Source organism: Micromesistius poutassou (assembly GCF_964030765.1).
Source record: "Micromesistius poutassou genome assembly, chromosome: 7".
In the NCBI taxonomy this organism is placed as follows: Eukaryota; Metazoa; Chordata; class Actinopteri; order Gadiformes; family Gadidae; genus Micromesistius; species Micromesistius poutassou.
The window spans coordinates 5,953,998-5,978,657 of NC_140277.1; the positions used below are offsets into that span (position 1 = coordinate 5,953,998).

The 24,660-nt window shown below is 43.9% G+C and overlaps 2 protein-coding genes across 2 annotated transcripts; one reads left to right on the forward strand and one right to left on the reverse strand.

Annotated features, from left to right (window-relative positions):
- Positions 1-783: 783 nt before the first annotated feature.
- On the forward strand, positions 784-17,294 carry prom2 (prominin 2). Its single transcript, XM_084470468.1, has 24 exons — positions 784-979; positions 1,771-2,122; positions 5,879-5,943; positions 6,283-6,488; positions 6,691-6,811; positions 7,374-7,437; positions 7,572-7,661; positions 7,933-8,129; positions 8,841-8,906; positions 9,586-9,649; positions 9,842-9,998; positions 10,286-10,438; positions 11,650-11,773; positions 12,229-12,293; positions 12,631-12,715; positions 13,113-13,256; positions 13,377-13,445; positions 13,555-13,647; positions 14,150-14,203; positions 14,360-14,440; positions 15,074-15,142; positions 15,366-15,455; positions 15,891-16,003; positions 16,220-17,294. The coding sequence occupies exons 2-24, from the start codon at positions 1,861-1,863 to the stop codon at positions 16,269-16,271; spliced, it is 2,484 nt and encodes an 827-aa protein (XP_084326594.1). The 5' UTR covers positions 784-979; positions 1,771-1,860; the 3' UTR covers positions 16,272-17,294.
- A 935-nt stretch (positions 17,295-18,229) lies between these two features.
- On the reverse strand, positions 18,230-23,576 carry hps6 (HPS6 biogenesis of lysosomal organelles complex 2 subunit 3). The gene has a single exon (XM_084470459.1). It carries the CDS (start codon positions 23,280-23,282, stop codon positions 20,307-20,309), a length of 2,976 nt encoding a protein of 991 aa, XP_084326585.1. The 5' UTR covers positions 23,283-23,576; the 3' UTR covers positions 18,230-20,306.
- Positions 23,577-24,660: the final 1,084 nt, after the last annotated feature.

Here is a 24,660-nt window from a genome sequence, read left to right on the forward strand (position 1 = left end):
CATGGATGGGTGGTCAGTGTAGAAGGCAACTGAGGAACCACGACTGAGACTAAATGCTCTTTATAAGTGACAGGCCGCTGTTGTCCAGATAAAACAGAGATCAGTGGATGTCTAATTTTCGGGAAATAAAGGACCACAAGAGCATGGCCACAGTGGACCAACAATCATTTGCATTATTATTATGGTAATTAATAAATGGAAATTATATGTGTGGTTTCAACTTCCATGCAAATGCACTTTCCCTCGGCTAAAAAGAGCATCATACTGCGAGAGAAGAAGTGAGGTGGAAAAAGAAGTTAGGTGGTTTTTAGAGTTCCTAACTGGCATGCCATTTCAAATAAGCAAATAAACGGGGATAGTTCAGCAATCAAACCAAGAGTCACACATTAAGTGGCTTAAGACCTGCAATACATGTTTTAACATGCTTTTACAGAGATCCAAATCTTCCCACATATCTCGCATACACACACGCACACACACGCACACACGCACACACACGCACACACATACACATACACATACACAAACACACAAACAAACCTTGAAGGAATAATTCACTTTTGTTTGGCTCCCCTCCCTTCAATTATTTACTCTGTTCCAACACCTCCTCATTCCCACGTCACTCTTTATCCTGATCCCTGTGCGCTCAGCTCCAAGACCCTCCCTTTTCATCTCCCGTCCGCCTCCCTTCTTCCCTCCCTCTGCCCTCCACTAGCTTATATTTCTACTGCAGGCAAAGGCTGTCCTTTAGAATTCCACTTCATGGTGCGTGTAGTGCTTGTGTGTGTGTGTGTGTGTGTGTGTGTGTATAGGGGTTAAGCCGTCACACACCTGTGTGGACCTATAGCTCACCTACTTGAGGCTGGTCTTAAAGAGGCCACACAACTGGACTCTGTTCTGGAGCCTTCAATCTCTCGGCCGCCTTGGAGAGTTGTGCACCTGCGCCTGAAGGAGAAGGAAGGAAAAACAAATTCAAGAGGTGAAATTTCTCAAAATTTCTCACTATATTTTGCATTTCCTGGTTTCCTGGTTTCTTTCTTGTCTTCTTTCTTGTTTCCTTATTCCATATATTTCCCTATATTTTGTTATTTATTCTTTCGTTTTGCTGTTTCCTTGTCCTATTTACTGGACTTGTATGGGGGTTGCTGCCGCCTGTCCTCCATTGTCCTTCACACACCCATATGTTGATACAAGGAGTTAAAGCAGTGTTTAGAGCCAATACTCTGACTGTAACATGAGCGGTGTCAGAAGTTGGCTATGTTATTGACTCTTAACAGTCAATGACAATGTATTTATTACAAATCAAATGTGTGATACTCTGATGTAGGGCAGCTTCATGATGATGAGGCACATTCACTCTTTTCCAAAAAACTTATCAGTGTCTTAGTTTCCCTGTCTAGTCTAGTCTAGTCTCTGTCTGGTTCAGCACTTAATTGTCTTACTGCATCTATCCTGAACAAATGGCTGGATATTACAGTAGCTCCATTGTTGTCAGTTTATTTGTTTTAGATTTCTGACAACCTGTTCAGAACCGGTGTGTCATTATTTACAGAAAAACACAGAGGAGGGTTGTTGTTTTTTAACAAAAAGCTTATTCTCTCTGCCAGAAAGGATAAAGGGTGAGGTTTACTTAGTCTCGTATCAGTGACTCCACTCTGCATGGTCTGATTTAATGACTTCCCTTATCTCTGTCACAGTGCTTGTGGCCACTTAGTTCGCTGTTTCCCTGTACTTCCTCCTTCTTATTTTTGTTATTATTTCTATCGTCAGGCTTAATTTGGACAGAGTTGACTCTCTGATGCCATCGGGGCCCATACTACCAAACAAGTCTTCTCCAGCCCGCCCGTAGTAGCTGTCGTCATGAGACCCAGCGAGGGACCGCAGGACCCCTGGGACGGGGCCTGCGCTGGAGTGTGGAGGGCCGCTGTGGTGCTACTGCTGCTGCAGTCCGCCGCGGCCCAGACCTCTGTTCCTGAGGGCCCCTGTGGAAACGGAACAGCCCCCCAGAACCTAAGGCAGCCTCGGTACTTGGACAACGCGGTGGCGGACCCCGGAGCGGGCTTCATGTTGCTGCTGGTCCAGTCCTTCCTCAACACGGTCCAACCCTGGCCCTTCCCTGGTGGTAGGTGACCCGCTCTATACGCCCATGATGTCGGGACGTTTCAACCGGCAGTCTCTGTGGGAGTGTCGATGTGTTAGTTCACGTGATTAAATGTACCAGGATACAAGCTTGCCTGTCCAGAAGATTAACCTAATAACTTATGACACTAGGCAGGAGGCAGGCACACTGGAAATCACTTTAGGACGCTTTAGGAAGACACACTGGAAATCTCAGATCCACTGATTTACCTCCAAGGAAGATTCCGTTTGAAGTGATAATAGTAATATAATAATAGTGACATTAATAATCTTGATGATGATAAATACATGATGCCTCTGGTAAAGTTAATTTTTAACTTATTCTCCAAGCGGACTGAGTCGCACTATGTGTGTAAAAAGGAAAAGATAACAGTAAGTGCTCTGGTCATTTAGCCTAATAGCTTTTTATTTGCCTTTTGAGCTTTTTTTAACACTAGGGAAACCATTGTTGGATCCTGGGAATTTCCACGCAATGGGTTGAATGAGCAAACAAAGGGTAGACTTGTGTACACTCAAAGAACACAATCTCTCCTTCCCTGTGTCTTCCTCCCATTTGTCTTTTTCTCTTTCTTTTTTTTGTCTGTCTGTCTGTCTGTCTGTCTCTCTCTCTCTCTCTCTCTCTCTCTCTCTCTCTCTCTCTCTCTCTCTCTCTCTCACACACCCTCCTTCTCTCTCTTGCTCTCACCCTCTTTCTATTATATACATAATAATCACAATGTAACCACTCTTCCCCCTCTCTCGCTCTTTCTTCTCTCTCGCTCTCTCCTCTCTCTATTGCTCTCTCTTTCTCATCTATCCTCTCTCTCTCTCTCTCTCTCTCTCTCTCTCTCTCTCTCTCTCTCTCTCTCTCTCTCTCTCTCTCTCTCTCTCTCTCTCTCTCTCTCTCTCTCTCTCTCTCTCTCTCTCTCTCTCTCTCTCTCTCTCTCTCTCTCTCTTGCTCTCCCCTAGCCTGCTCTAATAATAGCAAATGTCCAGGTATCTGGTTAGATATATGTCAAGGCTATTTTTTGCTACGGTGCCACTGGACAAAGTATAAATAATAGTGTTGGTTATTCATACGTGATGACAACCTTACAAATATACTTGACAATGACAATGCTAGCTTGATTACAGTTTTTCACAATTGTTTAAACATATTAATTGGAACATCAGACACAATGTGCACAACCTGAAACTCATGTACCAACTGCAAAACCAATTCTGCTGAACTCCAAGCATATTTTCTGCTTTAGACTCAGATTCCCATTCCAAACCACACATTTTTGCACAACACAGCACACAATTCTCTATATCTTGCACACTTTTCCTGAATTCCCTCTCTTGGTGAACACAGAACACACTGTCAATCACATTTCTAAACTCCAAAGGCTGTTGTGGAATTAGCAATCTGCAATTAGCTATAGAAGGGTCACAGCAGAAAGACATGACACTAAAGTACAGACATTGAGTATTATCACTCTATGAGAATGTTGATAATGGTGATGATGATGAACATTCTTATTCTCATTATGGTTATCATCTTTTTTTAGGATTTTATCCATCTTATGGTGGAAATGTACTGGATATAAGTATTGACCCTTATGGGTATGTGTAGGCGTGTATGTATGTATGTATTGCCTATTTTCTGTTATCTCCATAATTTCATCCTGTTTTCATCCTGTTTGCTGTGATTTACAGCAGACACATTTTGGAAACAAATACAGTATTTGTTGTTACTGTAAAGTATTGTGTGTTGTTTTCTATTTGAGTATACGTAAAAACATTATATGGTAATATTATACACCCAACAGGTGACAGTGTAACACTGAACATGCAAAAGCATAATTCTATTGATGAAACATTCATATAGTGTTTTCCATTCTGCACACCAGTGTTCAATGGGTGATTAGAAATGTATACTCATATGATGTGTGTGTTTGTCATTTGAAAAGAAAATATTATTTAGTGAAGAGTTAACACTGTTTTGAGGACAAAGTGTGCTTTTTACAAGGATTTAGGATTTTGCATTTTGTGTGTGAGTTTTGAAATTTGTGTTTAGGGTTTTGAGAAAGTGAGGTAGTCTATCAGGAAATGTGTTTAAGCAACTGTGAAAAACTGTAAACCATTACCGTAGGCTAAACATTTTAACATTTTGACATAACCTGTGTTGACATAACCTCTGGTTGTAGCAATAACTGGTTATACCGGATCTGCATTTCATCTGACATTAACTTATTTGTAAAGTTGCTGAGAAATATGTCCTGTATTTACACCATAATGAGATATCAGGCAGAACACTTGTAGAACAGACAGCCATACACAGACAGACAGACAGACAGACAGATGGACCATCTCCACTCTGGCATACCTGGACACTGGCATATCCTCTTGGTTTTCCCTCCAGAGGTTTGAACCTTAGGCAAACAGGCTGAGGTCAACCACAATCGCTGAAAACGCTTCAAAAAATCCTGTCCGTCTCTGAATGGGCTTTTGGTTGCTTGGTTACGACCTGGCCGTGGGATGCGGGTGTTGGGTTTCCAGCTGTACAATTAGAGAGGTTTAGAGAATGTTTGTATTGAACAGAAGATAAGCCGTTTCTGAGAAGAATTTGGTTGGTTTTAACGTGGATTCAACATGACAATGTGGGAAAATGGTCTTATTAATAAGTTGTCGTAATGTGTAGTGTTGTAGTGTGTCTGGAGCCTGACAGTATTGTGAAAGTTAAAAAGCAATGCCCCTTTCCTATATGTTATATTACCATACTAGTCTATCTATTATTATGCTAACCTCCGCATTATTACACACATTTCATGCTGACACAAAATGTCCCATCTAATCAGGTAACACTGTATACTGCTAAATCTGTCAACACTGGATTTGTTGATTGCGACACACTATTGCGAGGTTAGCACTAGGTTTCAGTGTATAGAGAAGAGGTTACATTTACACAAAGATTCAAACTGACTTGGGTCCTATTTGCATTTGAAGCCCCTTGCATTTTTTTGTAATATCTAAAATAATATACCACATTATTGTTGTCCTTTAAAGGTGACATATTATACCACCAGGTGTGGGTGTGATTAGCCGCTACAAGCTGTCAAACATGAAGGTGGACACGCCCACCTATGACGTCAGAAGAGTCAGACGAAACGGCTTGTAATGGCTAATCCAACTCACACCTGGTGGTCTAATATGTCACCTTTAAAAACACAAGTCAGCGCTCTCACTCTTGTCGCGCCTTGACTCAGGGACAGGGACTCAGAAGCAAAACTCAGAAGACGGCAGTATGTTTTAACCAAAAACGCTTTACTAGAAAAGGGTAACAAAAGACGCTCTCATTGAGGATACAAAACTATAACAAAAGGTGCTCACTAAGGAGGTTACAAAACACAATTAAATGCAGTAAGTATCTGGGCACAAAAAAACTGGCAATTACTGACACTTGACAATACCCATGTGACGCAAGACAAACTGACATTAGACAAAGGGAAACAAGGGCTATTTATACATGAGGGAGGGGAACACAGGTGAGACAAATCAGGGACCGGGGAGGCAATCACAGTGGAGGGAAGTCAAGTGCCTGAAACGAGAGGGAAAAGGGAACTACAAAATAAAACAGGAAGTGAACGACAAGACTAGACATGAGTTATTTTAACTTGACATGAAAGTGCTCAACAGAATTAACAAACTTTGCGTGACATGACAACTCTCTCTCTCTTTCTCTCTTTCTCTCTCTCACTCTGCCCTGATTTTCTAATAGATTTGATCCTGTCGCTGACTAAAGACTACGATAAACTTGTGTCGGATCCGGACACCAGGACAGCAGTAAGACGAGTTACTTTTAATGGCTGATTCATGAATTCAATTAGAATTTCTAGCATTTGCCTAAAACAATAACCCCCCCCCCCCCAAGTATTCTCTCTCTATGGAGAGAGAGTATGTGAAAAAAAACAGATAAATAAAACAAAGAAAAAAGATTTGTTTGGTTTTGATGTCTTGATCTTGAAATGTAAAATAGAACATAACTATGTTGTATTTGTGTGTGTGTGTGTGTGTGTGTGTGTGTGTGTGTGTGTGTGTGTGTGTGTGTGTGTGTGTGTGTGTGTGTGTGTGTGTGTGTGTGTGTGTGTGTGTGTGTGTGTGTGTGTGCGCGCATGTGTGCAGGCTTTACGGTATGAGACGGGCTTCTTGGTGTGTGTCGCCATCGGCATCCTGTACATTGTGCTGATGCCCCTGGTGGGTATCTTCCTGGTATGCTGCCGTTGCTGTGGCAACTGTGGCGGGGAGATGTACCAGAAGCAGACGTCCAGCATCAACTGTTGGAGGAGATCACTCTACTGGAGTCTCTTCGTCACAACAGTCATCTTAATGTAAGCTGTAGAGAGAGAGAGAGTTTGTGTGTGTGTGTGTGTGTGTGAGGTACTTTGAGAAGGATTTGGGAAGACTTACAGTCTTCCAAGTCTGTGTGTAAGGACATGCTATTCATGTATGTTTTTTATGGGTTTGTATGTGTGCGCGTCATTTTTGTGACTGTATGTGCGTTTGTGTGTATATATGTGTGTGTGTTCATAGTGCGGGGAACGTCTGCATGTTCAAAAGCAACGAAGCCTTCAAGGTCAGTGTGGACCAAGGCCAGGGAGGGTTCATCAAGACGATAGACAACATCCAGACCTACATCACCGATGTGCCCGAGGTAGGAGTTCACCAGTTCAAAGCACTCCAGGCTTATCTCATTCAACTCTTCGATACAATGGTTGGTGTGTTGTCATATGCAGAGATGCAAGGTCTTTGACATTCGTTTCAACAGTGTTTGCCTACTGCCCGAATAGGTGATTACAATACTGATTGATGTGGTGTTCCATTATTTTGATCTTTTTCAAAAGACAAATGTAACTGAAATAGCTAATGGCTTAGTTTGTGGCATCAGTCAGGATGAGTCGTGTAGCGTTGCTCTTGTTGTGCTGTTAGCAGGCAGTTATTGAATGTGTTTGTGTGTGTGCGTGTGTGTGGCACACACCCCCTCAGCTCTTCAGTCCTCCGACTGAGCACCGACTATGTACGCTGCTTTTTCATTTGTCAACACAAAAAATTAGTCAAAAGGAAAATGGAGTCTTTTCAAGTGTGCCTGGGATGATCCGTCACAAAGGCCTAGTTAGTTAACACCTTGTTTTATCTGTGGTGTATTTATTGTGTTTCAATCTTAGTCTTTTTGTTGCATGTCCTCTGAAATAGTGTGTTTCTTCTCCCAATCCCAGCAATTAAACTATGTTGTGAACGCAAGCTACAATACTGTCAATGAGGTGACAGAGAACCTTGGTGGTGAGTATCAGGACCTCCACTTTCTTTCCTTCCTTGCTTTTTTAAATTAAACGGTTTCCATATTTAGATCCTCTACAAATGGGTAACCCTTTCATGTCATACGTATTTTTCTGGTGTGTGTATTTGGTGTGTAGATATTGGCTCTAAGCTGGGTTCCCGTATTCAACACAGCTTCAGGGGCCCTCTGAAACCGGCACTGGACTCTGTCGCCCTGCTGGAGCGAGGTACGTTACCGCCACGCTAGTTCATGTGAGACTAGGCTAGCTACTTATGGAGCTATGTTGCTAAAGCAATCGACTCTGACATAACATACATTGTTGAGTGTGAAGTCTACTGTAAAGAACTGCATTGTATTACTAAATTAGTTTGCAGCTATATACTCAATATATGTCTGTGTGTGTGTGTGTGTGTGTGTGTGTGTGTGTGTGTGTGTGTGTGTGTGTGTGTGTGTGTGTGTGTGTGTGTGTGTGTGTGTGTGTGTGTGTGTGTGCACAGATGCTTTGAAGACCGACAATCTCTTAAAGAAACTGAACGGGACCATGGACCAGCTACAGCGCAGCATCGATATCGTCCAAGCTAACGTTACCGCTGTCAGAAACAAACTCCTGCAGACCATCCGCAATCCAGACTGCTTAAACTGTGCTCAGTTAGAGCCAGAACTGCAGAAACTAACAGTGGACACCATGCTAGTGGTAAGCAGCATTGAGGTGTAACACAGGTAGCATATAGGTGAGGAGTCTTTTATCCTCAAGTGACTCACTCAGGATCATTGTAGGTGAGACAGTAATCTACCGTTTATCTCAACTGAGATTGTACTACTGACCTAAAATGCCTGGTCCTCTTTTGATACATGGCCAGAGAGCTGTGTTAAAACTGTGTTGAATCTTGGAGTTGCATTTAAAAGATGGAGACAGCTTAGAGCTCAGAAGAATTGCATGACGGATGCCACATGAGCTCATTAATAATAATTTACACGCAATAAATAAATTTCGTTCACATAAGGGGATCTACTTTAAGTGTCAAACTCATCGTTGCAATATATAACGTTGTGCTCGGCTTGTCTTGCGCTCTTATTTCGTTCTGTGTGTACTCAACCTGGGGAGGTGGTTCAAGTCAGGGGAGGAGAGGGTGGGCGGAGACCACTCTCTCCAATGTCGTGAATTTGGACTGCAGTACCCATTTTAAACAGTGTCAATGTTCCATGTTGTACCTTTGCATTTATGTTTAATGAGCAGAGCAATTGTAACAGAAGGGTAAATATAGTAATCTAAATCACGTGAGCTGGATTGGAATATATACTCTACGCAGCCCCCTCTTCATAGTAGAAGGAATACATTTTGCATCTATTTGCAGCTAACATCAACCCCCCCCCCCCCTCTCTATTTGTGTACCTTGGTTGACAGAAGCCTAACCTGAGTGGAATTCAGACTGCTGTAGATGAGGTCATCAAAGCACAACTTCAATCTGTGGTCAGTCATTTTCTTGTTCCTGGAGGTAATGACAGGCTTGAGACTAGAGATTTAGAGAGAATGATGACAATTATAGTATTCACATATAAGATAACTCTATTCATATACAATTTTGTAAAGGTGTAGGTTTATATGTTTATGTTGTCCTTTTTTCTTAGGGCAGAAAAAAAGTAAATAGATTTTCCCATCTACATTTGAATGATCCGATATGGATTGCTAAACTCCTTTTGTACTTTTGTACTTATGTACATACATGTTATGTACTAATGGACTGGAGAGTAAAGAGAGACAGGAAAGCAAATGTAGAATATGACAACAGATGGGAGGTCACTCCAGAGATCGATTAAAAAAAAAATATATATATATATGAATATATGTATATAATATTTATATATTTTGGCCAGCCTTTGGGCACAACTTCCACTCTATTGGGTTTCTTAGTGTAGTATGTTGGTCATGTTGAATAAAAAGCACATTAATGCTGCTTTGGGGTCAATTCTTAATATACATATAAATATTTAAAATAATGAACCAGGTCAGAGGGAAATCGGTGGCGATATCAAGCCCTATTTTTACGTACAAATTACAAATATTAGTGTTCATGTTTTATGCTCGTTATATTCATATTTTATCTTTTCATATTTATCTTTTCATTAAAAAATGTCTGTATATATTGTAGGCAGATGAATACCTCGACAGCATTCCCCAGAGGGTAACTAACGACACCAGGGCTGTTATTCTGAGTAAGTAGCAAAATCATCACACCCACAAACAAACAGAAAATTCTTCTTCTTCGAAGGGGACATACATTCATATTTGTACATGTGTATATAATAATAAAGGCATTGTTTGTTTATTGTTTATAATCCTGATCTTGTGTGAATGTGCATGGTACGTATTGATGTGTGTTTGTGTGTGCTTTGCTACTCTGTTAGCTACCAAGGAACAGCTCAAGAGCATTGAGGCAACGATCTCCCAGGGGTTAGATGGACTCCAGCTCTCTGTTCTGGATGAACTTAAAGCCTCGCTGGACCGAGTGAAGCTGGAAATGAACAGGGTCAGCGAAGACATCCAAAAAGGGAACCATATCAAGTAATGGTTGTTATATTGTTATATTGTTATATATGTATATTTATCATTTACATTTATCTTAACACAGATACACTACAAAAAGTAGATTATGTCACTATAAAGAATAACATAAGATAATATAAAAAAATATCCACACACACACACACACACACACACACACACACACACACACACACACACACACACACACACACACACACACACACACAGCTGCCACGTGCACTCTCATGAAGGACGTGTTGCTGACCAGTGTCCTCCTCCTGGTGTGTGTTTCCTGTGTGCTCCAGGTGGGGCATTGGTGTGGCCATCAGCTGCCTGGTTCTGCTGGTGGTGCTGTGTAACGTCCTGGGTCTGGTCCTGGGCCCGGCAGGTCTGAGTCCTGAGGCGGACCCCAGGGAGCGCTCCTGCACGGCCAGCAGCGGAGGCACCTTCATGCTGATGTGAGTGAAGGCAGGGTGAAAGGTGAAAGGTGAAAGGTCGAGGGGTCTGACCGCCACACCTGTGATTCTGGTTGCATAGGGCTCGGTTACACATTACGTTTCCATGAGAACCCTTTTGGAATCATTATAGTTGTCTGGACACAATCCTCCCACCATCCGATCAGATAACCAACAATAGCCGCGTTTACATGGACACTTCTGTTCCGAATAGAAGTGGAAGAACAGCTCAATCGGAATAAAAAATTATCATATATACGCCTCGGAATACAATTCTCTGATCGGAATAGAATTCTATGCGGAATAGAAGAGGTGGTGTAGTCCGCTATAATCGACATGTATACACTTATTCCGATTGGTTTGGGGTGGGTGCGGGTAACTTAGAGAGATGGCATCAGCAGCTGCAGTAGTCAGATAACCTATGTCTTTTGAACCACGCCCGGTGCCTCTTGGTTTACAAAGCATGGACAAAATGTCAACTAAACCACATTTAACCACAGTAGGAATGAGTAGAGTGTTTGTTTCGTACCATAGGGAAGTCATTTGTATTCAGCAAAGAAAATTACCCAAAAAGAGGCCTCTTATTGTTACCAACTGCATTTTATGAGGAAGTTTTTCAAATGGATGGGAACATGATACCCGATCACATATCTGCCCACAGAGTTTCCTTTCAAGTGTCAGGTGTGGATGAAGCATCCGTGATCGGATCTGTCTGATTGGATCCCAAAATTATCCCAAAGCGAGCAATCAGTAGCTCCAGATTGTCCCCAGTAAATGGCCTAATGCAACAGTCAAATGAAATTGGAGACGAATCTGCTCATTCAGTCATTCAGTCCATCCATCCATTCAAGTGTGAAAAGCAACATCTTGGATCAGCATGCTATCCCACCAATATCATAAATAATCAAATTCAGAACTAGAAAATATAACAGCTAGTGAACATAATTTGGTTAAACCTCTAAAGCAACATTTGAATCATGGTTCAACCTGCTTGTGTTGTACACATGTTACTTTATACCATCCAAAAAACAGTGTTAATTTCACTTAACGATTTTAAAGTGCTCATTATGATCGTATTTATTATTTATTTGTCTCACGTTTGTTATCAATTCATTTTTGAATTTGTATTTAATTCAACATTATTGTAAACTTTAAACGTGACTCAAAAAAAAGGTTTTGCCAGATGGACTGATATGTTTCCATTATGTTTCCAGGGGAGCAGGTTTCAGTTTCCTCTACTCCTGGCTGTTCATGGTGCTGGTGCTGCTGCTCTTCCTGCTGGGAGGAAACCTCTACACCCTGGTCTGCAAGCCCTGGAACAACGGAGAGCTCCTGCAGGTAGTCAACGCACACACGCGCACACACACACACACGGGCACACGCACTAATGCATACACTCACACATACGCACGCAAATACACGTATGCATGCACGCACACACTCACTCACACACACACACACACACACACACAAACAAACAAACAAACAAACAAACAAACAAACAAACAAACAAACAAACAAACAAACAAACAAACAAACAAACAAACAAACAAACAAACAAACAAACAAACAAACAAACAAACAAACAAACAAACAGAATCTGAAAACCATGACAACTCATGCAATATTCTGTCTGGCTTCCATTTCCCTATCCAGGTAGCACGGTTTCCACAAAGATTTTAGAAATTTTCCCCACCTGATGAACTGATATGGCCCACTGGGGGACTACTGTCTAATAGCCCAACAGTGGGCTGCAGTGTGCTAACGTCCTCCATGTTCTACCCACTCCACAGTTCATTGACACATCCGGCCTGGCTCCATCGCTGCCCAACAATGTCACATTTGGTGGAATCTACAGGTTTGTAGCCAACTGTGGCACACTTTACACACACACACAGAAATTAACATACTCCAAAAAATTGTACTGTAAATCTGCTTTTGATTTATCTTTATTTTATCGTTTGAATTGTGAACCACTTTTTATCATGTGATTGTCTTCATGTGGGTTTGGGTGAGCGGGGTTGGGGCTCATCGCTATGAGCATGGAACTGGGTTGGTATTAATAAGAAATAAACCTTTCTTTTGTAAAAAAACCAACAACAACAATGTACTGAATTTACCAATACCTTTACCAATACCATTTTCATATTTCTGCATCTCTGTCCACCTGTCTGCCCACCTGTCTGTGTCTACAGGGATTGTCGTAAGGACATGCCTATATGGTCCACCCTCAACCTGTCTCAGAACATAGACCTCAAAGAGATGCTTAACGTATCTAAAGTAAGTACTTCCTGCTCCCAATGCTGATGCACCATGACCCGTCTCAATATCTTTCTGATGTTCTCACTTTCTCCTTCTGAGTCATTTATAACGCTTTATTTCTCTCTCTCTCTCTCTCTCTCTCTCTCTATGATGTTTTTCTATCATGTCTTTATCTCTCTCTCTCTCTCTCTCTCTCTCTCTCTCTCTCTCTCTCTGTCTGTGTACATCTGTCTCTCTCTCTCTCTCTCTCTCTCTCTCTGTCTATGTGTACATCTCTGTCTCTCTCTCTCTCTCTCTCTCTCTCTCTCTCTCTCTCTCTCTCTCTCTCTGTGTCTATGTGTACATATCTGTCTCCCTCTGTCTCTATCCCTTCTCCCTCTCTCTCCTGTCTATATACTCTCCCTGTGGTTGACAGTATACAGCAGAAATCCTGCAGCAGTTTGAGAATTCACAAATCGCCCTGTCCAGCATCACCCTGCTGAGCCCAGAGGTCCGTGCACAGCTAGGCGACTTCCCGGACAAACTCAAAGAGATCGACTTCGCCACAACCAGAGAGAAGGTAGTCTATTGGAGTGGGCAAGTCCAGAGTTCAGTGTGTGCTGTATGCAGATTGTACATGGTTGTGTGAGTTTTTACGTGTGCGTGGTGTGGTGCTAATGTAGCGTTTTCCACCCAACAGCTAACCAACATCACCAAATTGAATCTCAACAGCACTGCGGACAGACTTGATGCCATTGCAACTTTTCAAGTGTGTAAAACCTAACCCTAACCCTAAGTTAAAAATAAGTAAATCCTTCCATCTTAGAACGTGTAGTTATTTGTACTATTACATTTGATTCAACTTTATGTCTCTTCAGACAACACCGGGGATTAAAGCTGATCTGAACAAGGCCGCCACAGATCTGAGAGCAATACAAGTGGACATGGAAACAGTCGTCTTCCCACAAATTGTGAGCTTTGAGCTTGATCTTCTCCCTCTCCAAAGTTTACCCCATGTGACCTCTTTGGTACTATTTGGTTTCCCATCACAAATCACAACACCCTGGCTATCAATCACATCCTCCGGTTCAACCCAGAGGCTTCAGACTGATTCTCAGTCTGGCACACCACTGTGCTCATCACAAATTCCAACTGTCAAACATAATGACAACTTTCTATGTCTCTCTCTCTCTCTCTCTCTCTCTCTCTCTCTCTCTCTCTCTCTCTCTCTCTCTCTCTCTCTCTCTCTCTCTCTCTCTCTCTCTCTCTCTCTCTCTCTCTCCATATGTCTCTCTATCTCTCCCTCTTGCTTACATTACATAGGCTTGTTTAAGTAGGCAGATGTGTTTGAACCCAAACCGAATGAACACAGTTATTGATGTTTGTTTTGTTCTTTTGACCGCCCATTTGAATGTAAAAATCTTCTCTAGAACCCAAAGACATATTACATAATGCTTTTATGTTCCCGTTTAGGAAAACCTCCAGTTCTCCATAAATGAACTTGAAGTCCAAGCTGTGATAACGAATGTGAGTAAATACACAGCAGAGCAAGGGAAAAAAGCAAAAAAACACAGCAGTGGTCAAAAGATGTATAGGAAAAACACAAAACACTTCCCCTATTCTTTCTGTTAGAAATAGATGAAAACATCCTTCTGTGTTTGCGGTCCTGATTTGTTCTTTCAGGGAACGGTGGCGACGGTTTCCAGTGAAGTTGAAAAAGCACAAGACTTCCTGAACACAAACACTACGCAGATTGTCAAGGCAGTGAGTAAAGCTCTGAGTCACATGATGGTCCCAGGGAAAGTGTGTTACAGGGCGGCCGGCGTGGCCTCTGGTGTTTCACCCATACTCCCAGAGGAGAACCGATCCGCCGGGTCAGGAGGGAGCTGGAGGATTGCGTGAGGAATGTGTGTGTGTGTGTGTGTGTGTGTGTGTGTGTGTGTGTGTGTGTGTGTGTGTGTGTGTGTGTGTGTGTGTGTGTGTGTGTGTGTGTGTGTGTGTGTGTGTGTGTGTGTGTCTTTTTGTGTGTGATCATGCTGGTTGCCTTGACTGATATGTATGTGTGTCTGATGATGAACCAGTCAAATTGGAGAGACAAAATAGCTCCTAGATGTAGTTACATTTGACCAAATTGTTACTTGTAATTTAATCATCCGTATATTTTTCAATGCAGTCTTTTTCAACTTTGAAAAAACATTTCACAAGCATAATATAATAATGCATAGCATAGCATAGCATAATAATCAACTGATTCCAACTGTTGAACAGAAAGAGAATTTAGCTCTGTGCTTATATTAGCACTGCACTCTCTCCCTGTCTCTCTCTTACACATTGTGTGGGTCTCCTTCTCTCTTACATTCTGTTTATGTGTGTTCTCTCTGTCTGTCTCTCTCCTAGGAGAGCAGAGAGTTCCTAAACTGCCAGATGCAGTTATTTGATGCCTATGCAGCCTGGGCCATCTTGACGGTAAACATTTTGCCACAAGCACGTTCCCTTTGGCACTCTAGGGGCTATTCGCTAACAGCATACGCACAAACACACACACACACACACACACACACACACACACACACACACACACACACACACACACACACACACACACACACACACACACACACACACACACTCACACTCACAGCAACATGGTTGGTGACGGCGGTGCCCCTTGCTGTTGTGTGCTCCTCAGATCACGGAGGAGTTGGGCCGATGCGGGCCTGTGTCCGGGGCGGTGGACACGGCGGTGGTCATCATCTGCTCCAACCTGGTGGAGTCTTTGGTGAGGAGGACGACCATTTTGTTGTGTTACTGTTGTATATTTAAAAAGTTAAAATGTTTGCTTGCTGCCTGCCCAATGACGTGAACTAACGTCTTAGGTTGTTGTTAGCTCTTTGCTTTTGTTAGAACAGTTGTTAACTCTTGGTTGTTGTCTTACTCCTGTGCATCTTGAGCTGTTATGGGATGTCTTGGACTTGGTGTGTTGTCACACTGATTATATTTGAGTCTAGTTCTAGTTCTAAGCTGGGAGGTAGAGATACACACATTTAAGCGAGACCAAACATATAAGTATTGAATTCCCTGGAGCATATCTTCATTGCACGTGGATTTGCACATAAATATGAGCATGGTGAATCAATATGGTCAGTGTTAGCTGTCCCCAGTGAGTCTAATACATTTTTTGTATTTTTTGTATTTTCTGTTCCCTCCTTCCCAGAATGCATTCTGGTTCAGCCTGGGCTGGTGTATGATCTTCTTCATCCCCAGCATCATATTTTCTATCAAACTGTCCAAGTACTACCGGAAGATGAAGCGCGCGGATGAATTTAAGTGAGAAGCGCACGCACGCACAAAGACATACACGCACATACACACGCACGCAAGCGCGCGCACACACACACACACACACACACACACACACACACACACACACACACACACACACACACACACACACACACACACACACACACACACACACATAATTACTTCACAATTAAAGAATAATATACACACTTTATAAAAACGTTATGTTTTGGTTTGCAGCAAACACATTGTGATGAACCAAATCCCAAGAGCTACCATGATGCAGTACTGAGGCTAGGAGGAAGATGACTGACTCGGCTTCGATGGCAGACTCACAAAAGAACAGAAGAAATTTCACGGTGCAGCGGAATCTATCAAACTGAAGCTGGGAACCTTAGCAAATGGTGTTTTCTGATTTCTGAAGTATCTCTTTGTGTATGATGTGGGACACTAGCTATGTCCTTGAACTAGCTACGATGAGATGTATGTTTGTGTGTGTGTGTGTGTGTGCGTGTTTGTGTTTGTGTGTGTGTGTGCTTCGAGCCTAAAGCAGGACTTTTGGTGTGCAATCTGTATCGTCAAGGTACAATAACTGAATGGTTGGCAGATATCTCTGGGTCTGCATGAACCATATTTTTTCTGTTTTACTTTATATCGCATTTGCTATGGCTTTTATATTATATGTGTATTATATCACATATATTTTCTATACTATTTTTATATTGTGGATAATATTGTCCCTACCCTTCACATTTGTATTAACCTTTGAAAAAACTATAATGATATGGTTTCACTTCTCAAGGGAATTCTCTTTAATTTATCAGTTGATCTATTATTATTTTTACTTGCAAATATTATACTTAATTTGGATGGAAAGTACGATTATTTTTTATTTGAAAATATTGCATGTGAGTCAGGTCATGACAAGACACTGGAAAATAGGATTTGTTCATATTTCCAAATGTTGTAGAAGATGGCCGATACCATGCCATAAGGTGGTGCCATAATCCTTTTCTTGGTTCATAAACCTTGCGTGGCCTTGAGTGTTTGACCAAAACCAACTTCCTATAATTGTGCCAACCTGCATTTGCAGCTTTTGTTTTGTCCTGCCTGCGCCAATGAAAGAAGAACAAAAGTACTGACTACATTGATGACAATTGAACAGAACCTGTTACTATATGAATAAATATCTGATTCAATATATTTAGACAAGCACAGGTTGGTTTATGCTTAAGATGTCTTGAAACTGTAAGTTGTACAACATCGCTGATGGTGACATTTCTTTCTAAGAGTTTAGTTTGTAGTGATTGATCTGATTTGGGGGTGATTGTTTTGTACTCATTCTGATTTGATTTATCTTCTACTATTGTAATGAAAGCACTTTATATGGTATTTGTATCTGATTTGATTGAATGTGAAAAAGTCTGATTATGTGAAAACTGATTAAAATGTGTTACTGATTCATATGTTCTGTTTTTGCATACTCATGACTTCCTTATAGGGTCTTAAAATATTGTCTTTTGATAAAATCACTGCTCTTTGCAATGTATCTAGCCATAGACGTTGCTCCAAGACTATAATCTAGATGTTCTAATAACCCCGGTTGCTCTCCAAAAATATAAGGCAATTGCATCCGAAATGTAACTGTAATGCTACATTAAACTCCAAGCCATAGGTGTAAACTGAATTCTACTATAACTATAGCCAGCCCACTGAGACTAAGTGCAAAACGCATGATAGACATGTTTCAGAAGCACAACATCAGCTGATCAGATAGTAGTGCAGAAGAGCCCTGTTTAAATTCAGAGTAAGGTCTAAAGATAGTACAGGTGAATCAATAACATTACAACACCAACCTTTCTCAGGACCTTGTAACACGAGAAGACACACAAAGATTCTCTGGCTCAGCAATACGTTGTGTGTGCTGCTTCGAACGGTAAGGTCCGATAGGGGGACCAAAATGCATGGGCAGGCCTTGTGCGAGTGACATTTAACCCTGACTAGGGTTTGTGCAGTGGGATGCACTTTCTGTACTTTCATACTTCCCATCTCATCTTTGAACAATAAAAACCTCCAAGTTAAAAGTTAAAGACCCGCCACACTGTGCTACTATTGAGATGATTGACCGTATACGACACCCCAAAGACATTTTAAGTAAGCATCTCATATTTAATAACAGTTTAGATATGTATACTGTTATATACACACACACACACACATACACACATGTTGACTTTGACATTGATGACACCTGTTGACCTGTGAAAGAATGCGAGTGCTTTGCCTCTGATTGTCAGTTGCGAGAAAAACAAATTGTACAATAGACTTACAACTTACTACAATGTTAGCAACACCCCCTTACCCCCCCGCAAAGTGGACATTCAAAACTTGTGCAAATACACAGAACTGCAAACATAAAAAATCAAAATTAAAATGGCAGCAGTCAAACTAAATGGCCTTGTGATTACAACAGTGGTATGAGAAAACACATAGTAAATAAGTTAAAGGCAAATCCAACCTCCCCCTCTCTCCCCCACACAAGTCATGGGTGAGCTTGATGAGGGGGGAGAGAAGAAATGTGACACTCGTGTGTGAAGAAGAAGAATCACCGCTGCTCACGGTTCCCACATTGTTCTGTGGCATTCCACAGTCACATGTTTGTTCTTGTTGTGACCCATACCTGCTTACAGGCTCCTACATACAGTCCCCTCCACCGACAACCAGGAGCTGGTCACCTCAGCGTTTCTTATTCTTCAAATAAATAACACTTTTTCCAAGGCAGTTTGCATATTATAAAACCATGCTTCACATAAGGCATTATTAATTCGATTTAGTAAACCTTCTGCAAAAACTATGAAAAGAATGTAATAGAAATACAGCATAAAGGCATTAATATCGGAGGCACAGACAAGCATTCTTGTTTACTTAATGTACATATTACTTTATCATACACATGTATGGATAATTGCATGTTTATCTCAGCAGCCATGGCACACAATACTTTGGTTAGGCATTAATACTGGTTTGGACAAATTGGTGACGGCAAAGTACATAGTTTCATGGCAAACTGTAGAACGACTGACAGAGAACACCAACAAAAGGCCCAACATCTCTAATAATATTACCCTCACAAGGCCTGAACTAGACGTGATACTCAACCCCTCTCTCTGTGTGTGTGTGTGTGTGTGTGTGTGTGTGTGTGTGTGTGTGTGTGTGTGTGTGTGTGTGTGTGTGTGTGTGTGTGTGTGTGTGTGTGATGAATCACAACGTGTGCTGCCTCTTCCCCTACTTAAAGAGACTAACAGAATTACTCTGGAAATGTGATTTTAAGGGCAAGACTGTGGGCCACTCCGGTGGCTATTTCCACTGGAATGTCCCTTTGGGTGGCTGGTCAAGATGGAGGACGAAGAGAAGAAGAGAAGCAGAGAGTGGAGGGACTGAGCTTGGATTATTGAGGTGATAGTGACAGTAAATGCAAAGTTCAGGTTCACGGCGACTCGGCTGGTTAATGTTTACGCTGTTGGAAAGACATTAGGAAAAAACAACGTTACCCAATTAGGTGTAACAACTATTGGATAGCTATAAACCTTTCTTCATATTTACTTTAAAACTCATTTAAGATTGAAGAAATCATTACAGGCGGTTAGAGTAGGCAAGGGTGATCCTGAAGGCAATTAACCAAATCTCAATGCACAAAGCCTGTTGCCCATCAATATTCATAGGTCTTTGAGGAACATACATTGCACTCAGTGACTCACAACGAGGAACAAGGTAGTTAATTACTTTCTCCACGCATCATTTTAATATATTACTTTTCGTCTTTTGATAATGGCTATTCATTAAGACCTTATGCATCACTTTCCTCACTCTTGTGCATATTTAACTTCTAAAGTCTCCATAATGTCACTCATTTATTCACTCTGATTTAGGGTGAAATACCACGAGTATACAGAACACCGTGAGCTTCAGTAGTCATTCACTAGGCAATAGTAGTCATAACTGTTCTGAGTATTAGTGATAGTCTTCAGCAATGGCAAAACAGGTGTCACTGACAGTTCTTTCATCCATTTCTAAAAATAATATAAAAAAACAAAACAAAACACCATTCAACTATAAATAGTCATCAAGGGAAGTGACTTTTGTTCACTCTTTGACTGTGATTGTCGTATTCTTGTTACAGCAAAAGCCAATTGATAATACTTTAAGTGTACAAAACGGATTTACAGATTTCATTGTACAAGTGCAAGCAGAACAACCTGTACTTTTCCCCACAACACTGATGCAACGGTAACTCTCATTCATCCAAATGGATGGTTGTAGACGTGCGTCAGTACGGACTTGCGGGCAGCGGAAGCCCACCCTTGCATCCGAGTGGGTTGCGTTCGAGTGGTCGTGCTGGTTGTGGTATGGGGATGGCTGTGGGGTCACTGCCCCACTGGGTGGAGTCTGTGTGGGGGGCAGCCTGGGCCATTGCCCTGGGCTGCTGCCCCCCAGACTGCTGTCCCGACGGCTGCTTCTCGGTGGGCTGTCTGGGGGGTGCGGGCGGGGGGAATACAGGAGATTGGAGGATATCAGCGTAGCGCTGGCTGGGCTTGGTCTCTCTCTGGAGGACCTTCCTGAGCAGGGGCTTCAGCAGGCCCACCGTCAGCTCTGTGGAGTGGGGCTGGGGGAACGGGGACGGCTGCCTGGATGAGGAGGGGGAGAGGGGGGAGGAGGAGGAGGAGGAGAGGGGAGGGAGGTTGGGGGCGGGGACGTTCTTCAGCACCAGGTTGAGGATGCTTGTGACGGTGAGGTCCTCAGGGCACAGGGCCCAGAGCAGGTCCAGGTAGGGGTCCAGGTCGCGGTGCTGGGCCACCTCGCACAGCAGGCTGGCGAAGATCTCCTTGTTGAGCAGGGGGCTCTGCTGGCAGAACCTCTGGGCCACGCGGGTCACCCGCTCCCACTGGCTGCGCCGCATGAGGTTCCGCAGGGCCTGCAGGACGGCGTTGGGGCGCCCGCTGACCAGCAGCAGCTCCACCTCCAGGTCCTGGCTCTGTTCGGGGTCCACGCTCGGCCCTAGGCTGTGCAGGACGGACAGGGCCCGTTTGTAGAGCGGCACGGTGCTCTCCCCATTCTCTCCCCCTCCCCGGCCGGGGGTGTAGCTCCAGGAGGAGGAGGCCAGGCTGATGCTCAGGCCGCCCGAGCCCTGCTTCTGGTGGGCCAGCTCCAGGAACCCTGGCAGCCAGCCTGCCTGGAAACGAAGCACCGTGAGGCAAAGGAGCTCAAACACGGGCAGGGTCGGACCCGTGGTTTTGGAGCCGGGCGCGGCCTTGAGGTGGTGCCTATTCTTGGGCTGGCTGTTGGTGAGAGCAGGGGGGTTGGCTGGAGGGCCGGGGAGCTGGACGGGGCCCAGGACGGTCTTCCACACCTCGGCGGGAGCCCTGCTGGAGAGGGAGCCCGATCCGTTGCATTGGAGCTGCAGGGCGGCCTGCATGGCCCTCCAGGCCTGCTGGGGGAACTGGCTGAAGAGTGAGTTGAGGTAAAGGAGAGCCTCGCCGTCCAACTCCGACGCGTTCAGCAGCCTGCCCACCTCCTGCTGGACCAGGCTCTCGCAGACGGCCTCCACCTCCCTCTCACCGGCCTTCACCAGCGTCCCCTTGACCTCCTCCAGCGAGACCAGAGCCTTCAGCTCCGCCTCCAGGGAGCCCAGCAGCTTGTCCTGCCCATCCACGCCCGTGCACGGCGGAGCTCCGTTGGACCGCTCTCCCCCACCCGCCTTGTGCCTCCCCCCGTCGCGTAGATAGTCCTTGAGGATGGTGGCCAGGGAGATGGGAGCCTGGAACATCCCTGCCTTCTTCAGCTTGTCTACGGTGAGCTGGGTGCTGCTGAGGCTCCTCCTCTGGTAGTACGTACACGCCTCCTCGAAGACCGACTCCACCAGGCGGGTCCCAGGGACGGCGCCGCCGCCGCTGCTGCTCTCCGCCGCTACCACGGGAAACAGAGGCCCGTCGTCGGGGACAAACCCGTTGCCTCGCCACGCATCAGACCCCCCCTCCTCCTCCTCCTCCTCCCCCTCCCCCTCCGGCCGCCGCATCACCACGTACAGCCCCGTCTCCAGCAGGAGGCGGGGGGCCAGTCTCTCGACGCGGTGGACGCACAGCAGCGCATCTCGCTTCAGGGTGATCCTCTCCATCTCCCGGCCGCACCGCAGGTCTATCAGGTACAGGGTCCGGCCCGTGGCCAGCGCCAGTGTGTCCCCGTAGGTGTGGAAGCTACTGTGCGGCAGTGCAGTCGAGCCGTTTGACGGGCAGCCGTGCCCCAGTCGGTAGATGTGCCTCAGGGTGCCGTCTCTTTGCAGTAGAGTCACCCAGCCGGTGCTGAGCAACAGCAAGAGCCCCCCGCAGGCGGCAGGGGAGAAAGCGTGAATCTCGGGGGGTTGTAGAGATGATAGATAACCTAAACAATCCATCACCAATCGTTTGAAGTCTGTTTCTTTAGGGGAAGATGAGGAGTCTTTCTTCAACAGTAAAGCGCCTTTACACGTGCTGCACACCCTGAACGTGTCCCGCTGAGGCGACCACGATAGGAGACACTGAGAGACGCTCAGGAGGGGCTTCTCCTGGGGCGCGGCGGGCAGCAGGTAAACATAGTCACCCGAGTTGATGACGGTGAAGCAGGGGTTGTTGTGCAGGGCAATCTTCACCCCTCCCAAAATCACGCCCCCCTCCTCCACCTCGTAGGCACGCTTGCAAATGCAGTATCTGAAGTTATTCCTGGTGGCGCTGATAGACGGCGAGCTTTCAGAGTGCGGTCTTTCCTCACACCAGATGATAAGGTTGGCGCAGGACGACACAGACACCACTCTGGCGCGGGGGCTGTTACACAAGTCCGACGTATGGAGGAGCTGCCACCCCGCTTTGCACTCCTGAAATTTCCAGAACTCCGCTTTGCCATTCTCGTACACAACGACGAGCGTGGCGATGTCAGCGTTCCTATTGTTGTTGTGGTCCAAATAAATGATGTCCACTATCGATGAGGTGCGCGTCAAACGCAGCTCCAGACGCTTTTGATTCGGGATGATCTGTGGTGTTTCATATTTGTCGAATGTCAGCAGACCCACTTTGGGTTGGCGGAGAATGACATGAATGTGACGCCCATCTGGACTGAGGCGCACATCTGACATATTGTTTGTGCCTCGGTTATTAGTGTTGGTCTGCTTTAAAAATTCGTGTAATTCGTTACCACACGTATAGTCGCCAAAATCCGTCACTCGCTCTAGGGTCGGGCGTGTCATGACTCCGAGTTTACTTTGCAAGAAAAGCATATATGACTTGAGGTATTAAAACGAAACCTTTTACTAGCCAGCAAGCTAGCTTGAGGTAACCAATCTCAACTTTTGACTCATGAACGGCTAACTGAATGGCATCCCGTTAGGTCCGACGAGAGACTTCCCATTACCGTCCATGCCGACGAATACATCCACCGACAGTACATCCACGTTCATAGTCCCACGTCGAAAGTTGCCAGCGATTCTAAATAGTAAAAAATATCAGCGACTGGACTCGGTTTTATTTCTTGAAGCAGAAAGCCACTCGAGTCATTCCGATGCTCTGCTAACACACAACCCCCTGACATCACGAGATCGTTAATTTCCGGATACTGAGGGTCATTTACATAAGGGGCGGGTCTTAGATATGACGTTTACATGTCAACCAGGTCGATACAGAGCTATGTCAAGAGCTTCTTATTTCGCATCTTCTTTTCGAACCAAACTTTTTTCCTCAACAGATTGAATGTTACATTATTGACATGATTTTCACGACACGAAGTATGAATAACTGTCATGAATAACTTTTGTGGCAGCTTTTATACAAACTCATGAGCATGTTCTGGGACCCTCCTCTGACATCCAATGTGTTTGCCCTGTAACCAATAAGAAGAAAACAATCCGACTTCCATCTGTTATGCTTTAATTTATCTTAATTAAAAATGTCAGCTTGCAATATCGTTTTTGGCTCCCTCCTCCTTGTCGTCATCCTCTCCGTCCACCATCCCCGTAGCTATGGAAACCTGGCTTGGCGCTCTGTGGAAACCAAATGTGGGTGGGTCAGTTTGAAACTCTAGAAACTCTAGGTATTTAATTCACTTTCACCGACGAAGCAAAATACGTTTTTTGTATTATTATTATACTTTTTTTTTTATTTTTTTTACAGATGTCAACAGACAATGACGCTTATAAGTGGGGCATGTAGGGTATCCACGACACAGAGCATTAATGGGAAATACACATAGTTGTTGGTCTGGGTAGTCCATGGTCCAGGTCTGTGGACAGAAGATATAGCCTACTGTATCATGTGTTTTCAGTAGTAGGCATGACCAGTTTATTTTTTTCATGATCAGTTTATTTAATTTCTGCAAATTACATCTCATGCTCAATTGGGTTAGAAATATATATAGGTCCTAGATATATATTTCCATTTACATTTGGTATTAAACTTCCTAATTTCTAAAACATGTCATGTAGTTGCCTTACATGTAGGTCTAAATTAATCATCATGACTCATTATGAGTGAGAATGCAATCTTGTGATCCCATGATATAATCACGTCAGTGGAACCAGCTGGTTCCCAAATGTCAAATAGGTAATTTCTTGTGAACATCAACTGAACATCAACATCAAGTGAACGAATATATGTATATGT

Bases quoted from the DNA above. Each gene is read 5' to 3' on its own strand.
- prom2 (XM_084470468.1), top strand. From the start codon at position 1,861: ATGAGACCCAGCGAGGGACCGCAGGACCCCTGGGACGGGGCCTGCGCT. The intron at 8,130-8,840 runs GTAAGCAGCATT...CTTGGTTGACAG, and splicing joins CAGTGGACACCATGCTAGTG to AAGCCTAACCTGAGTGGAAT. The intron at 11,774-12,228 runs GTAGTCAACGCA...CCCACTCCACAG, and splicing joins ACAACGGAGAGCTCCTGCAG to TTCATTGACACATCCGGCCT.
- hps6 (XM_084470459.1), bottom strand. From the start codon at position 23,282: ATGCTTTTCTTGCAAAGTAAACTCGGAGTCATGACACGCCCGACCCTA.